Source organism: Cyanistes caeruleus, chromosome 1 (genome assembly GCF_971803275.1).
Source record: "Cyanistes caeruleus chromosome 1, bCyaCae1.hap1.1, whole genome shotgun sequence".
Taxonomy (NCBI): domain Eukaryota; kingdom Metazoa; phylum Chordata; class Aves; order Passeriformes; family Paridae; genus Cyanistes; species Cyanistes caeruleus.
Genome location: NC_141701.1, coordinates 20,061,919 through 20,080,320, shown reverse-complemented (window position 1 = coordinate 20,080,320; position 18,402 = coordinate 20,061,919). Strand labels below are relative to the sequence as shown.

At 34.7% G+C, this 18,402-nt stretch overlaps 1 protein-coding gene across 3 annotated transcripts in view; it reads right to left on the bottom strand.

The window, feature by feature from the left end:
• LRP12 (LDL receptor related protein 12) overlaps window positions 1–18,402 on the bottom strand; it is a 49,779-nt gene that overhangs the window by 7,988 nt on the left and 23,389 nt on the right. For 2 of the 3 annotated variants that reach the window (XM_086880852.1, XM_086880859.1), the window contains 3 exons: window positions 12,255–12,311; window positions 5,244–5,379; window positions 3,600–3,802 (listed from right to left, as the gene is read on the bottom strand). In XM_086880852.1, coding sequence (XP_086736978.1) covers window positions 3,600–3,802; window positions 5,244–5,379; window positions 12,255–12,311 — 396 coding nt within the window. The remainder of the gene's footprint in view (window positions 1–3,599; window positions 3,803–5,243; window positions 5,380–12,254; window positions 12,312–18,402) is intronic. The other variant, XM_086880868.1, reaches the window with a different exon arrangement.

Genomic DNA, 18,402 nt, shown 5'->3' with positions numbered 1-18,402 from the left:
AACAAGAAAACAATGTTCACTTATAGCTATTGAGAAATCTGACTTCTAATATGCTAAAAATAAGTTAGAAAAACACTCTCTCATCTCTCACTCAAAATACAGAAACATTTTGTGCTGCAGTACTGGTTATCTCCTCAAAATCTGTCCAGAAAAAAAGTCAGACTCTCTTCTGCATTTGGAGGTTCCTACTTTGTACCAAAGGATCTAAGACAAGAGAGAAGCTGACAGCTGAAGATTACATATTACCACCAACCAAAGAAAGAAACCTCTGTCTTCTCCTTTTCCCACTGTTTGCTCCTGCTTCTCCTGCAGCAGCTAGACGGGAGTGCCCCAAATGCAAAAATGCACGCTTGCCTTTACTTACTGAAGTTCCAGCCATATTGAACACAGAAACATAGCTGGGATCCAAGTTATTTCAGCTCTGCAACAATTCAGCTGGGTCAAACACTGCTGTATCATTTTCAATTACTCTTAATTCTACCAACCAAAGTACAGACTGTAAAACTTGCTAAAAAACAAACTGCCACGGTCAAAATCTTTAAAACAAGTCTGCAATGCAGATGGTCCTACACAGCAGTAATTCAGAAAATAAACTAGACAAATACACATTCATTCTAAGAAACACTATGTTTTAATAAGGAAACAGGAAAGACAGTGTAATGAACTCACTGAAATCCTAGTGTTTCCAGGAGAAGCATATTCTATATTTTTTACAAGAGTACAATTCAGATTGGAATGGAAGCCATCTAATAAAATTATTTCCTCAAAACAAGGCCAATTGGTGTTTGATTAGGCTCTTTAGGGCCTTCTCCAATCAAGTACTTTTAAAGTTCCAGTCCTTTACTATACAACATTATAAAAGTTTTCACAACTAGCTTGAATTTTTCTTGCTGGAACTGATCTGTTGTGATAGGTCAGTAAGTACGATAAGTCATATCATACTTCTCCTTTTTTTCTACTTTAGTATCTCAGCATCAAAAATGAATACTCTAACTTAAAATAGTGATTTTTCTTTAGAGAAGTACAATTCATAATTTTTAAATTTCACAAATGTTAAGGCTTTTAAAAAGAGAGTGCAGGAAAAAATGAAATCATCAAGAGTGATAAATGTTATAAGCACTGCTGAAGAATGTTTAAGTCTACAAATTTGCTTTCAGGGACTGAAGAATGAAAGGAGAGCAAAATATATGTGCTGCCCATTACTAATTTTCAGAACATGTCCATTTCACTAAAAAAAAATAATCCAAAGAACAGATGCAGTATAAATGATACCATCTTCTTGTTCTGTTACAGGTATTGATTTACATATATAGTACACTCACACACATACATATGATTCACAATATTAGTATGGCAAAGTTGGAACCTTGGCCTTGAATTTAAAACTTTTAAAACTGAACTGCTAGACTAGTCCTACCTAAATTGAGTGACTATGCTCCACAGGTGGAGTAATAGAATAGTAGGTAGGAGATAGTAGAATATGCATCACTGAACCTGTTCAAGTACTGATTTTAATCTAGCTCAGTCCTTCTGCAATGAAGAACCTGGAAGAGGTTGAGAAGAAAGCTGTAACATGGAGTTATAAATATTGATGGGAATACTGCAGTGACAAAACAGGATACAATTTCAAACCAAGGTCTTCCTTTGACAAGCTTTGAAAAATCCCAGAAAAGAGCTAGAATACTAGATCCTGATTTTTAATCACCAATCCTGCAATCCTTACATGAAGAAAATTTACCTATGAATCAAAAATTAGAGTCTTAAAATGATAAGAGATGTACTAAATAAGACTAACTCTGGGAGCTGTACCACAGACTTCAGGTTAGCAGAAAATCATTAGCAGCACCCATATACAGTTCTAGCAAAAGGACTAACACAATTCTTCCTGGCATTTACAGTGGCCATTGACCTCTATGCTTTTAATAACTTCCTTTTCCACTCTATATCACCATTAGTAAATTCCATCTCATTTCAAATCCAGCAATTAAAAATGCTGATAAATAATAAGTGTGAGAGGAAGACAGAGGGAAGAAAGACAAGTGGCACAAAATTTACTTTCTAGTCCAGTACCCTTCCTACCTATGCTTTTTTCTTTCCTATTACTGTTTTAAGTTAAATATAAATATTTACCTATTATTTTCTTTAAAGAAGAATTAATTCAAACAATTCACAGGACCTATCTTCCACATGAGATTTTAAACATGGGGCTCCCTAATGGTCATGCACTTGGAATCTGTACTGTTTCTATCATTCCAGCCCAGACAGGCCTAAATTGCATCCAAGTAACTAACATTATTACTGTTTTTTCCCTTTTTTCTATGATGACTTGCCAACTTTGAGAGTAGCCCTAAAAACACTGAATGAAATAGACTATTGAGGTGTTAATCTGAACACTATTGCATGATGTTGATGAGAAGAACCAAACAATGGTGCAGCTGAATGCATAGCAAAAGTGTTAGCATTTCAGGAGTCTTTTTTGACACTCAAAGGAAGAAATGACCAGATGATTATTAAAGCAATTGTCAACTCTTCTCCTATATACAGGTTAGTTTAAAACATTAAAAGACCACTCTTAAAAACATTAAAAGACCACTGAAACACTACACTTTCACCTCAACTGTGAAGTATTTCCTAATTATTGCATCAAACATAGGGAGCAAACTCAAGCTATAATTTCAGTAATGCTTGTTTATTAAAAAATTAATAAACCTCCCCAAAATAAAATTTATTTCTTTTAAAAAAGACATTTATAAACATAGGATTGAAGTCTTAAACACTTTAATCTACAACACACACTCCAATAGAGAGAGCAAGGCAACATGAAATCATTGTGAAAACCAAGAAAAATCTAATCCAGTATTTGGGAAGATCATGCAGTAGCACACCATAATCATGCTCTTATGTAAAACTACCTCTTAAAGCAAGGAAAAGTTTGGAACTAGTCTTGACTGGCTCCTCCTTTCTCTTGGCAACCTCTGATAGAACAAGAATGGCTCACAAAACAGTCTCAAACTATCACTACTGGTAACTAGTTTTTATCATATCCTGCAATAAAACAAGAAAAATTTTGCATGTACAGAACCATGCCTGCATTTGGTTGGATTAATCTATCATATTAACATGGCAGGGTTTTTCTAGATTTATTTTTTTAAAAGATAGTATGCCTTCTGGAAATGGGAGAAATTATGCAAATTCTGTGAGAAATGTAAAAAAAAAAAAAATACTGCCATTTCTTTCCTCTCTCACAGTATTTATAACACTCAGAAGTCTACCCAACTACTTTAACAATTTTAGCCTGATGAAAACATTTCAATATCAATTTCTTACTATGTTAAAAGAAATTCCAGGTGCCTAGTACTATTCGCTAACCTTTTCTTCCCAAATACCATTCAATCTGTTTATTGTTACTCCCACTTTGAATATTCAAATTGTGCATGGGATCAAAATACTTTACTTAATCTTTATGTTTTCTGATTTCAATAGACCTTGAGGTGACTACAGAAGAGACCTGTAGTCTGTATTTGAGAAGGAAGTAATTCTTGAAACAGGAAACAAAAAGTGATACCATAAAATTATACTAGGTATCATTTGAAACATACCAGCAAAGTAGGCTAATCTGAAGCCTTTTCTGGAGATGCTATCGTCTGAATGAAACCTTATCCAAACATGATCCTGTGAAGAGATGTATGGTGAGGGAATGGAAGAGCCACATGCTCTGTAGCCTTCAATGTTCTTGTAGCTTCCAATTGTTAACCAATCTGAGCTGCATCGTCGAGATCCCTGAACATCAAAATCTTGAAAGCTGAAAAAGAGAGAAGGTCAAAATTGTTACTGAACTGAATATTACACAAACAAGCTGCTGAATTACTACACAGGAAAATTACCTTGAAGTTCTTTTTTGATATAAAGAAATACTTCGTCTTCTGAAATAAAAGAATGGCTTCTCTACCCATGTAGAAATAAAGTTTAACCTTGTGCTGATACTTTTGTATTATGAAGACAGTAAGGATCAAACAAAATATTGTGTCCACTACTTAAAGAAATGCAATTTTGCTACACACACTGTAGCACACACTGTCTTAATCTAAAATTCTGGTAATGAAATTGTCCTTATGTGTCTCATTTAATGACTTTCATACACTACTAAGTGATTTTAACTCCAGTTTCAGCAGACTTTTAGCTAATGCTACACTTATGGCAATAATATGTTTTGACATTATAAATACAGATAAATAGTTCAAAATTATGGTTTTAGGGAAGACTTTCTCCCAGTTGCACTACTCAGCTACCCAAGCACTATGTCATGGACTGCTATGGTATGGCTGCACTCAGTCAAGATAAGCTGCCATAGTAATGACTGCACAGAACAGGTCTGTACAGACAACAGAGCACCATCAGAACTGAAATGTGATACATATGAGTGGAAGAAAACAACAGGAAAGAAAAAAAAGGAGTTTTAAAAATAAATAGGATGAAAACTTTAGAAAGCATTCTATTGCTGAACAGTTTTACCTACTTTACATTGCATTTATGTCAGTTAAACATTTAGCAGAAAGATTGTTTAAATTAAGAAGCAGAATTTAAATGAATAACTGATGTCAAAGCAAATATTTCACAATGAAAAGCAGTTTCTTAGGTCAGCAAGTCTCAACTGGAAACTGAAGAAAATCTGAAGGTAATGCAGTTTCATAATAAAGTCTATGAAGCAGTACTAACTTGTATGTTGATGCTAAAAGAAATCAGTAATCAGAAATGAACTGATGAGAATTTGAATTAATAAGTTTTTACATTACTACTTTAGAAAAGTTACAAGATATGTGAAACTGTGAGGAGCTCCCTGCATTAAAACTCAACCTTTTCTGAACTGCAGTCATATCTATTGACTCACTGTTTGTCCCTGACATTTTTAAGCACACCAAGAGACTTCATAGTAATGAAGCATTACAACATTTAGTCATTTAAAACACACTTTTTAATGGAAAATTCCTGTTTCAGACACATTGAAAAAATTCAAATAAATGAGCACACTGACATTTTTTCTAGTCACTGATTCTGCAGCAGAAAACAAATGCTACATGGCTGTGTGCGAGCAAATCAGATAAAAGGAAAGGCAAAAAACCAGACAAAACTGAAATCCACCACTTGCAGGAAGGAAGAGAAAACTGGTATGTGCACAACTGGCAGTTAAAAATGTCTGGTTAGTATTTCTTTGATCCATATGGATAATACAGGAGCACTGTTACCTTATAGTAATGATCTCCCCTGGGTTCGCGTGGATGTACCAGCTACAGTTAATTCGGGCAGGATACTCAGAGGGCCACCCTGGACTTGTGATTGTCCCGCTTGGTGATCGAATTTGTTCTGGAATATCTCCACAAGCTATAAAATACATATATATTGAAAGCAACTTGATTAATTCCCTTTTTCTAAAAGCCAATAAGACAAAAACCCCACCCAACCAATCAGCACCTAATGAGGGAGAATATCAAAGTGAGTTAGATGACATAGCAACTAAAAAAACCACAACTTCTAAGGGAGTTTGCAACAGAACACATCAGCCTAAAGATGTTTTCCAACAATGCCAGTGCAGAAGTTTTTATTTACGTCAATTACTACTACAGATTAAAAAAGATTATTCTATGTGGACTTTGACAACTTTATTAAGTTAAAGATTTTTTATTTTTAAATTTTATTTTTAGTCTTTACAAAGATTCAGCTCAATTTAACCATGCATGAACACGATTGTTCATTGATTACTTCACTTTCATTTGTTTTTCACCTTCTAATGCACTTAGAAGCATTAGAATAATGCTGAATAATCAAGCAGCTGAAATTTCCTGTCTTGGGTAGACCCAGTGTTTGACCATCATTTAAATACCTTTCCTCTTCCAGTTCTTGGCATGGAAATGATCCCTGTACACATGATTCCAAATGCTTGAAAGGAAAAGAGCACTTACTGTAGCAGAGAGACCTGCATAACTACATTGCTGAAAATGGACTAGAAAGTTTGTATTTATAGGTTTAATTATATGCAACTGAAGTAACTCGGTCATTTTTACTCTTACTTTATTGGTGTAGCTTTCTGCATTGGCCTTAACTCAGCTGCTGTTCCTTCCAAAGCTCGAGGGTTCTCAATTCTCCTGCTATTATTTGAAGTAATGTATTTACACTTAACTTTCTGGACTTAGTTTTCCTGGTTTTCCCCCCCATAGCAGCCTCACATCCAACTGCTGTCACATAGCATATACACAAATTTCAAATAAACAGAAAGGCTAGAATGCTCTCAAATGCAGCTTCAAATTATGAGGAAGTCTCAGTGGCAAGAAAACATTATAAATAACTGCCCTCTGAGCTTTTATTTTTCAATTTAATCACTGGTAGTCCAAAATGTGCCAAGCTGTCAAAGCTACTGGTAGCCCAGTAAGTTACACACAGTAATATGAACACAAGAACTATTACAAATAAGAAAGCACTTCCATTACTCTCTGATCATCAAAAGCTTTTAAAATTCCTATTTGATTAAAACAGCCAATCAGAACTGCTGAATAAACAAACATGATGAAGAATGAACTGCATTTTTAACAGTGGAAAAGTCACAATAATGTAATTTGTGGACAAGTTATTTTTTCTATTTTTATACAAAATCAGGCTTTTAAAATAATTTTGTAATAATACAGAGAACTGAAATTATAAAAAGTTAGAATCTTAAATGATTACTTTAAAGTATTTCCATACAGCACAACACACTTTAAAATATATTTTAGAAGGACTAAAAGACAAAAATGCTGACAGCTGAATTTTCTATATTAACTTAAATACCACAAAAAAATAAAATTCAGGAAATTTTCTATTTTTCTGTATATCTGTAAGAGAGTAATGCTTTAAACTGTTTTTTACATGTTCCTTTTTAGAGCTTTATTCACGCTTCACAGTTAACATACTTCAGCTGTAGGACACAGGAGCTGTCCTAATATCTTGGGATGAAAGTCACAAAATACAGAAAGATATTATTTCATTTGAATATGCAATCATTCACTTTATTTTTAATTTTTGAGCAAACCCTATAGGTGGTGCTCTAACACCATGATAATTTGGAACACAGCTCCTGTGTAAGTGATCTTTTGATACTTAATAGTTGTTCAGGCAATAAACGTAAGGACTTGAAAGAAAAGCTGGTTATTCATTTGTTTAAGTAAAATAGCAGTTCTAGCAAAAACCAAAAAACATACAGAACAAAAACATGTAAAAAAAGTAGAAGAATGTATAAGGCATTTTATACCAAGCTCACAAATGCTGGCAACAATTCCACATACTAGTTGGTTACTACTGAAATAATCCCCAGCTTCAAAAAAGTTGCCTTGAGGTGAAATTTACAGTACAACATACACCTGCTATCAGGAATTTCCAAACTGGCACACAGAATTTTGTCACTGAGAACCACTGCAGAAGCTATTAAGTTTACCTGACAAAGGATGCTTTGCACTAAAATATATAAAAAACAATCCATTCAACATGAGTTCATTCAGTTTTACAGAGTCCACCTCTAAAAACATTAACATGTTAAACCCATGTACCAGTACAAACAGTAACATATTTGTACACCAGTATGAATGGAAGAAATTCCATGTGACAATCTTGTATAATCAAGGTAGTGCTTTCAGAGCACATGAAAGCTTCCAGTTTTGCTCAAACTCAAAATTTTTTTATCCTCTGTAGAACCAACCTTATATCCCTTGTAATTTCTACAGTCTTTTATTAAGACGTCTTTTTCTCTGTTTCTAGTAAAGCTCACACTACAGAGCTGAGAGCAAAAGACGATCATTTGCAACAGCAACCAATAAGGAGAGAAGCAGACTATGGAGGGCACAAGGAAGCAAGAATGACCACAGGTACAATAATACAGGATGAATAAAACTGTACAAGTGCTGTAGAAGAGAAAATACTGAAGGAAGTATTCATGTGACAAAATGGGGGTTCAAAAAAAGGGAATGGACTTCAAAAGCAAATTACAGCTTTCTTCAAGTTGGTCAGACAAGCTAAATGCATTTGCATACCTGATATATATTCATGCACTAAAAATCTCTTATTTAGAGCTCAGGAGACAACAGAAATCTCCTGTTTGCTTAAAAAGTGTAAAAAGGTCAAGATCAACTGTGCAGAAGCTGTAATTCAGAAGTTCTGTCTTCCTGAGAGTGAGTAATTTCTCAGATTTTTAAAATCATGCATAACCTTTTGAAACAGAACAGCTTTAAAGTGAATATACTTTATAAAGACAATAGCAAGCCTCTAAAATCAGTTCCTGACCCTCTGCCTAACCAGATGTTTCTTCTACACATTTACAGACTATAATCTAACACATTTTATTCACGTATTTGTAACGTAAACAGTATCACGAAGGATATGGGGTAAAAAAAAAAATCCAATAGCGGAACATAAAACAGAAATGCATCAATAGAGGCAAACATCCTTACTTTAAGTTGAGGAAAATTTGGACTTTCATTCTCAATTACTAGCAGTCCTACAAGCATTTGTCATATAGGTCAGTTGTATCTAAGATAACTTAAAACTACAAGAAAACTGATTAAGTTTAGAATAATTTATTTGAAGTATTAAAAATACATAAGAGAACGGCAGACTGAAAGTTAGACGAGTCAGGGTAAAAAGAAATGAGTCTGCAATGAAGGCAGAAGCACGAAAGAAATTGAGAGGGTTGCATTGTAGAGAAGCAAAGACACGCAGTGATGCGTGCCCAGGATGTTCTCAAAAGGCCATAGTATTTGAAGGGAGGGTAACAAATTCCTCTTGCACAACCATTTCTGTTGTGTCTGCTTACATTCCCTTCAGTGCCCTTGTATTCTTTGGCACAATTCTGCTCATCCATCTTCTACCTGTTTCAAACTCTTTCCTCTGATAATCTTTATTCTATTAAAAATCTATTTGCAATTCTGTTTGTTACTCTGATATAACTGATAAAACTATAATTTTACCGTTCAGTAAATTGCAATACTGCAATTAGGACTGAGGATGTTTCACATATTACAGTGTAAAATAATGGTCAAAAGAGCTTGCCTATAATTTTCTGGTGATATGGATTTTCATGTAGACTTTTTAAAAATAGACACAACAGTTTTTCTTGTTTCCCTCTTCCTGAAATTTGTTTACCATCCCACATTACAGAACATTATTGTAAACTACAGGATGTTGATCAGTAAACAAAAGAGAGCCAATTAGAAGTTTACTGTACCAAATTCAACTAGCTAGTTATAACAAGAAAATAATTAAGAAACCTATGCAAAAATTCTGTAGCAAGATCTAGAGAACTAAAGTACCTGTAGTAAGAGTGAACAACATGTCAAGGAAAAAAGTCACTTCAGAAAAGCAGGGAGACGGAGATTAGGGATTTATCTTCACAGTAATGCCAAGAGATTAGTTGAAAAGATAAAAGAATTAGCTTTCAATGTGAACCACAGGATGATAAGGTATGCATTATATTGGACATGGTAAGGACATGAATGCAGCTGGATAAATGATCTGAAGGTGTTTAAAACAGCTTAGAGTAAAAAGAGAATAATGTTGTGATAAAGTCTAAACCGTGAACAGGGAGGATAATTATTGCATTGTAACTCTCAGGAGCCACTCCAAGTCTTATGTAGGGAACTACAGGGGAAGAAGGCATAGGAATCTTTGCCTCCAAGTCAAGCCTAAAGGCTTTAAGTTAAAGTGCCCTTTGCTCTGCAATAGAGACATGTTCAGTAAAAATAAGTCGTTATATATATACATATATATAAACATATATATATACATATATATATAAACAGTGCTGCAGTTTTTTAAAATGCAGAGTGGGGGGTTGGGGAGATGGGGAATTGGTTTTGCAATGGTGACAATTATGGCTCAACATACCTCAAAAACAGACCTGAAAATATTTCTGAACTCTTTAGATTTTAAAGGCATAAACACTTGCTCTGTAGTGACAGCTTATATGCAGAGACAACATTCCACTAATTGCTGCTGGCAGAAAAAGCATGCTTATATATTAGAGGGGTACCTGTAACTTGGCAATATAATATATAGCAGAAGCATAAATACCAAAGGCCACAGAGGTCTGTGCTATTAAAATAAAATTTAGTAAGGTAGGTATGTAGTTTTGCAGCAGCAGCATGACAGGAAATCTACCATCAAGACAAAAATTTCATTTAAAATCCCATCTCTGTACAATGGCCCAAGAAAATCGCTTGCTTGGTTTCAACACCAAGTGAAAGTTGGATTTAGAAAGATTAAAGGCCAGATGTCTTTGGTTCTACTTTACAGAAACTATGCTTAAAATTGTTCTGCAAAATACAAAGCTGTCCAGGTATGCCTGATGAAACATATAACCTGCAAGTTTGAAAATATGTTTGGGAGACCAAATTTATTTAAAAGGAACTAAAAAATAATTTAATTCATCACCATCTTTCATACTTGGGCTATGAACTTAAAATTTAAGATGTACATACAACGAGCAGTAAGGAAAATCGTAGTGGGTCAGTCTATATGCTTTCTTCAGGTTGTCCTTAACAGATCACCCCTTCCCCATTACCTTGAAATTCCCCAGTGAAGAACTTGCACTTTGTATTAAAAAATAAATTTAGGAGTACAGTATTTATTTTTTGTCATCTGGAAAGCTATTTAAAAACACAAGAACATCAGAGATATTTTTATATACATACATATATAATTTCGTTGTTGTTGTTATTATTATTATTTATTTCTAAATGGATTTTTCTTCTCAGTAGTTAAAGTTCTATCTACTAGCTGCTGTTATCTTGCATACAAAGTACATTGTGTTCTGCTCTTCTTGGCACTGCCTGTTCAAGCATGCTGGCCGAAGTACTGGAAGCAGAGTCAAAAATTCCATTCACCTCTTGCCCAGCAGATGCTTTTCTGCCTGTATTGTGACCTGGGACACAACTGTTGCAGTAAACAAAGGCATGAGGGGTTGTTAAAATATACCCTGAAAGCTGCATAGCGAGATTTTAGGTTGACTTAGTGTCTCTCATCCATTCCAACTCCAGCAATAATTGTTCCGACAGGGGCAAGTAGCTATGTTGATATTTATAATTTACAGTGCTCCATAAATGTAGTATATATGATACTTGGTGCACCAGTACTGTTAAAAAGCAACAGCATTCCTCATGATGCAGCACAAGAATGGGTAAGAAAGATCTCCTATTTATAGACTTTTAACAGTTGTTGAGTGGCGAACAATAAAAGGGAAATAAAAAGCAGTAGGTTTAACAAAGACCATCCACTGACTGTAAATTTATCCAAAAACTCAACCATACTAGTACAAGTAGCAACATAATACTGCAAGGATGACTACAGTGAGACAGACAAGCTGTTCTCAAAAAGGACAACTTTGCATTTTTATTCTTATTTTAGGAAAAGGAGGTGTAAAAATCAGTCTGAATTCTAGGGATTAGAGGCAGCTTTCCTAGAGAAAGAACCAAGCCTGTATTCTGCTACCTGCTGAGGAGCCTTTATCTCCCGGTTTGCACATACTCTGGGTATCTGTATGATAAACCACACCCAGCAGCTGCTGACACTGTGCAGCATCTGAAGAACAAAGACTGTACACCAATGCCTCAATGGCCACACAGTCCCATCACTAACACACAACAGACCCAACTGCGGCTGCTGCCCAGAAGAGGACTAAAACTGACTTATTGGAAGAGAATACAGAAACCTTTCAGCAGTGTGTGCTGCTTTTATACCCCATATTCTCCCAGCATCTCATCAGTTTCTCAGTTTCATGAGTTCTACATTTTTTTTCTTGTATTAAGGAAATTGTGTAGTCAAGTGTACAGTCGTTTCAGTTAAATCTAATCAGGTGAAACACATAACTCTTGGATTTATGTTATTTGATAGTAGCAGTGTCCAAAATTACATTTCAGTAAATTTCATTTCACAAAAACTTTACTGTGGAAAGAAAATATCAATTCAACTTAAACCAACTTTTCTCTTAGTTCAATGTTTGTATGGAAAAATAATTAGGCAGTCCACTTAGAAAGGCATAATCTGTTCATGAGCATGCAGGTATCAGTTTTATCTTATGAGAATTTTTCCATGTTCCAGTTGCTTCATTCCTTATTACATGCTGCAAAAGGCAGTAATAATTTTTATAGCCAAATATCTCTTCATAAGATACCAGGTGGCTTTCAATATTTACTATTTAAGTCATGCATGAAATTTAAACATTACAAAAAATGACTTACCCGTTGACACTCCTGAAATATGCACATTTTCAGAATGTTCTGCAAGAGCACCATTTCCTAAAATTAAACATAATGAATAAGCTAATTTCCAAGATAAAATTTGTAAAAATTCTTCAGATACCTTTTTACAGAACAGAACGAACAAACCTGAAGTTATTTTAATTAATATTAAACATGAAAGGTCCTACGTAAGTTTTATAATAAATTAAAAGAGAAAAACTAGAGAGAAAGTTACCATACAATAAAAAATACCCCCACCCAAGCATTGTTGGTTTACTAGGAACAATTAGATATATTAGAAAGTTGAGGAACAAGCTGAGACTGATACTGTCAGTGTTGAGGGACTTTATGCATATTAGATGGCAGACTTTGTATTTTGCATCAAGTGCTATTTTATTTTCAAGAAAGGTTTGCTTCAATGCATCTTCCCCATCTCCTTCTGGAGCAAGATTTGTAAGTAAATGCTATGCAAATAAAGACATCCAGGGAACTATACCCATCTATTCCATAAAAACTGCAGCCTATACCCTTTATTATCCAGAAAGACTGCTCAAATACAGCAGGGAACTGGCCATTTTTGAGAGTTACTCCCTGCAAATGTTCATTAAAACAAAGGAGACTTGCAAAGATGAACAAGACCCATGTGGTCATCAAGAGTAAGAGACCAAAAAACGTTATCCCTTCAAACCCCATACTACTTTGTACTCTCCAAAGTAAAAGTAGTCTGTTAAAGCCAACATATTTGCTGGCAGGTGGCAGTCCTGGTACATGATGTGACACATCAAATCGTATTTGCGTGCATTTCTCCCCTCCTTTATCCATCATTTTTTCTTTTAATCTTTACAACAAATTTGTTGTCATTTCTTTCAGAAACTTCAGGAGTAAAGAGCTACTTTGATACATAAGCACCTCTCAACACAGATAGTGAATCTGAAATGTGCAATACTTCACTAAGCAAATCCTGAAACCACAACTCTTAATCCTTCAAAGTTTTGTAATAGTGAAGATTTGCCATGTCTCACAGATTTTTCATGCATCTGATACAGTTGTTTTACTAGCACTGCAATGCCAGCGTACTATGTCTGGGTAACAAGAACCTTAAATATACAAAGAAAACACAAATTCATTATATACCAATTTAAAGACTGTTACCAGTTGACCAAGATTATAGTATACCTAAACCAGCACATCAGTGCTCCTCTGGTACAGTGATTACCCATAAGATGTTTTAGAAATTGCTCCCAGGGTTGACACCAAATACAGAAAGCCGTATTTTTTAGCTTCTTAAAGATACAATACAGTTAGAAACCAGATGATTAGAATTTGTAGAAAAATAGTAAGTTTAAGTTATTTATTTTTTAAAACTAAATTCCTTGGCTTTCCAAAGTGACATGTTTCCCACCCCATTTTCAAAGTACTAATTTCACTGCATGTATTTACATACCAAGTTGCTTTGTCCCAGTTACTACAAAAATTCCACACTGCAACAATACTCCTCAATATTCAAAACACTGAAGTGTTTTTAAAACAAAAGCTATTTCAAATACTGTTAGAGAGCAACCATTTTTCAATTAAACTATTTTCAAACTGAAATATATATCTAAGTTTTAAAAACCTGTTCTCCAAATAATTTCTCCACTTTGCATATCACTGACATGCCAAGGGATGTTGCCACTCTAATTTCACGTGTACAGTAACATTTAGCTCTTAATTTACAAAATAAACATCTTTGCTGGAAAATTATTTTACTTTAAATAATAAAAATTCCAATAACCAATTCCATAGAAGCACATTTCTGATTTTTGTTTTCCATTATTTCCAGCTGCATGACAAAAACATTAAAACATTTCAAGACCTCTTGTCTAACCTAAAAATAACTTACTGATATTTTATCTTTATACACTGGGTATTATTCACCTTTTTACTTGCAAAAAAGAGTATTAGCACATACAGCTATATTTGTAGTTGCTATTGAACACTGAAAACAACTATCATTACAAAAAAGAAGGAACTCACAAACATCTAGAAATATGAAAAACTCAGAAGTAATTACACTGAGGACAGTATCTGAGCACTCCATTAATGTTCCTAGAATCTGAATTCCTGAGAAACTGCCTGCACATAAAGACCAGTAAAACAAAAAACCCAGAATACTAATGAAATCAGCTCTGATGAAAATACAATAAAACATGAAAAGACTGACATAACACTGAAGTGATGGAAAACAAAGAAAAGAATATATATCTCAAAGACTGACAAAAACTATAAATCAGTAACAATGAGAACCATACTAAAATGGGAACTTGCATCCAAATCCTGTATGTGTTGACTCAGAATTAATGGGTTAAGAAAATTTAGGCCAATACCTGAAGAGAGAACACTTGAATATTTTCCATCTAAATAAGTTTTACCGTCTAGCAACGAATCTCGCAAGATAAACTGATGTCAGATTTATTGTTAAACTAACTTCAGTGATTAGTCAGAAGCGGCACTAATGTGTGATGATGAAGCCTAAATTCAGATTCAAGTACTACAATATCAAAATAAGGTCTTTTTTTTAATAAACTCCCAATAAATATATAATAAATGTAATTTCATTACATTAAAGACGAGAAATCTGTCAGATTATTATTTCCTTTTTTATTGAAAACTGTCATTGAAAAAGTGTGTTTAGATGCCATTTAAGTGTTACTAACTGCTCACACCTTTATGAAATTTTTAGACAATGACCCTTACATGATTTCAACAAATAATCGAATGGCTCCATATAATGTTAGCCTACTAGAAGACCAATATATCAGATAACAGATCAGCAATTTCCATTAAGATACGGGAACACAATTATCTTTGAAACTCCTGCTAGTCTATTTAACATAATAGAATATGAAAACGTAAAATAAAATTTCTTAGATCACCAGTAAGTTTTTCTATTTCTTCATGTCCTAAATAAATATTTACTATTCATCCCAATTTCAAAATGAAGTTTTAAACTGGAACAGGTGCCACCTAACAAAACTTAGCACTAGGTTTGTCCGTATCAGTTACAGGAGTGTGACAGCACAGCACTGGAAGCTACACTCCAAGAAGCTCCTGCCTTTTGTGCTGCCAGTAAGAAACCAGGATTGGTTTTTTTTTAAACCAACATCTTCCATCATTATTTTTTTTCTGGTGACTTCTTAAAATAAATCACTTGTGTAACCAGGACTATATCCATCTGCTTTATGTCCTTTTATAAACACTTCATACAAACACAAAACAGAAATGTACGTCAACTTTAACCCCGCAGCTTAAGATATGGCCAGCAATTGCACATAAGTTAAAAAAATTCAAATGGACGAGGATCAAGATAAAATCAAACATTTTATATGTTTTTTCTAAACAAAACAAATTCATAAATAGAATACGAGATTTTAAACTACTGGTAACCTATAGGTTAAGTAGAAGTATGGAAAGTACTTTTAATGGCTTTCTACTGAGGTGAACATGAGTTTGTTGCCACCATTTACTAAATTAGTTGGACCCTTGCTAGAATGTTTTACATCATGGAACAACCTCCAACTTCTGAGGTGCCTCTCTGTCTTCAACAAATTTTAAAATCTCCCAAATGTTCAAAGGAAGAATAGTTATGTTCAAAGTTGTTCACCCATTCTTACAGATGTATGCAAAGAATTCTGTTTTACTTTCACAGCACAAAGACAGACTTCTGACCTCCACCACTTTTTTCTGTTCCATTCAAATCCTCTGGGCTGCAATGCCACCTCATCTAAAGAGCAGGCAGACAAACAAGTAGTTCCACAGACACTTGAATTAATTCCTTTAGATTCATGTCTCACAGTCGACCGACCACAGAAGCCAGCAAGATGACACTAGGTCTGCCTTCAAGTTTTCCAGCAGTTGGGGAATTTCTCCCCTACAAATCCACATGAAACTATGGTAAGCATCCATAAACACCCCACCCAGAAAATCCTGACACCGTCTCAACATCAGTTCCCAATATCATGGTCCAAGACTCCTATACGTAGTCTGGAGAGGTGAACAGAACTAGACAGAAGATAAAAAACCCCATAGCCTTGGAAGGTATTTGACTCACTAACTTCTCAGTTTCATCATGGAAAGGAGAGTAAATACAGGCCAGGGGAGTGGACTGGCAACAAAGAAAATGTGGCAGAAGCAAACACTTTGACTAAAGAACAAAGGAAAAGAATGCTTTCTCACTTGAAAAACATGACATGTTTGGAAAAATCACCTGCTAAATTCTATATATTTGAAACCCAGATAGCAGCAGTGATGCTAAGCCTCACTGTAGAGGCTAACCACAATGCAGCAGCCTTCATTTTAGGATGTTACACCCCTACATCCATCCTCCCCCACAGCCTATGCAGCACAGCTCTCTCAAAATGGGATGACTCAAAGGATTATGTGCATATAACTTCAGAGTATAAAACTAAGCCTACGGTCCTGATATGAGCTACTCCTTTGTTACTCCTTTTTACCCAAATTCATGCATTTACAAAAAGCATAGCCAAACAGACACCCACTTACATCCACCATCCTATAATTAAGCATCCCTTAGTCAAAATATTCAGATTAAACAAGACAACCTTTTGCTCTCAGATACATATGTGAACTTGAAGGTTTCAGACAAAGACGACATTTACCTAAATGCTGATATATTTGAGACAGCAAACAATGACTCTTACATGAAGCCATTTTGATTTCAAATTGACTAAAATTAGTAATATTAATCTAATATACTGAAATTATACTGAAAAAGCACACACAAAGATCTAGTACGTGCACCATGGTCCATTGTTTGATTGTAAAATCAGACTCTGTAACTTCAGTTTGAATGAACATCATGTATACTGAGATTAAGCTAAATCCAGATTGTTTTACAGAAAAATTGATTCTTGAAATGAAAAAATTAAAAGAAAAAAAACCCATAGTAGCAAAGGCTATTTCAGTCACCTTTATTTCTGCTGTTACACTAAGTAGTTACTGTCCACAAAGAAAAATCACACGCACCTATCTCCACTGAAGCTAAATTCTTCTGTATCAAGATTAAGCCTGTGCCATTATCCTCAACAGCCAAATTACAACCCCTATAAATAGAACTGTATAAATTGAAGAAGTGCTGTAACTTAACAGCTATGAAGAGAGAGCTTTTCCCAAAGTACCTTGAGTTAAAAGGTACTGTGGTGCATAACGAATACTATATAAGCAGACTGGACAGGATATTTTTCTTGAACCACAATTATCAAGGGCAAGAGATCAACAACAGTTCCCGTATATAATGTGTTTCTAAATACCCTTTATTGTGATATATGTTCAACTTGCTTTATTTTAGGCAATATATTTCATGACCAAACATCCTTTCTTCATCCTACTCCCAAAATTCCTTCCCACCCTGTACTTTACAAAGCTGCCTCTTGTCACCTGAAGTTACCTTGCATTATTCTTCACCAAGTTTTGCTTCTAACTGACCAAAATAAGGGTAGTATATGCTTTCATTAATGAATTGGTGCTGTCTTCCACATCACCTCACTAAAAAGCAACTTAGCAATGGTACTTTGACTACTGAGGTCAAAAATAAAAAATAATCTTCATCTACAGATATGGGAGCTGGAAAAATCCATGATGCCTCTGCAATATTCCATCAGGCTTCTTAGGAATAACCCTTTTTAACAGCACGTTTTTTGACAGTCCCAGCCAGTGGCCCACTTCCTGCAAACACCTAAGCACACTTGTGCAGAAACAAGCTTCTACTCAAGATGCTGTGTGTCCCACTGAACCACAGTCGGGCTCCTCTGCCAAGCCTGTGGGAGAAAAGTGCAAAGGCCACTGCTTGCCTACCATGCCTGTGGTTAATCCATGGTTATGATGTTACAGATCAGAGCAGGGCATGTGGGAGACCAACAGAAAAACAAGTACTACTACTCCTCCTCAGATAAACTAGATTATCTATAAAGGTTCCTTCCAACACAATCCATTTTATGATAAAAGCATTAGCTCAGTGTATATAACCCAAACTACTGCACTGAATTATTAACATGATGTTAACAAGAAAAAAAAAAATCAGGAGCCTTCTCATTCTTTTGATTCATCATTTACAACCTCATCTCTTGAACACTTTCCTTGTATTTATTAA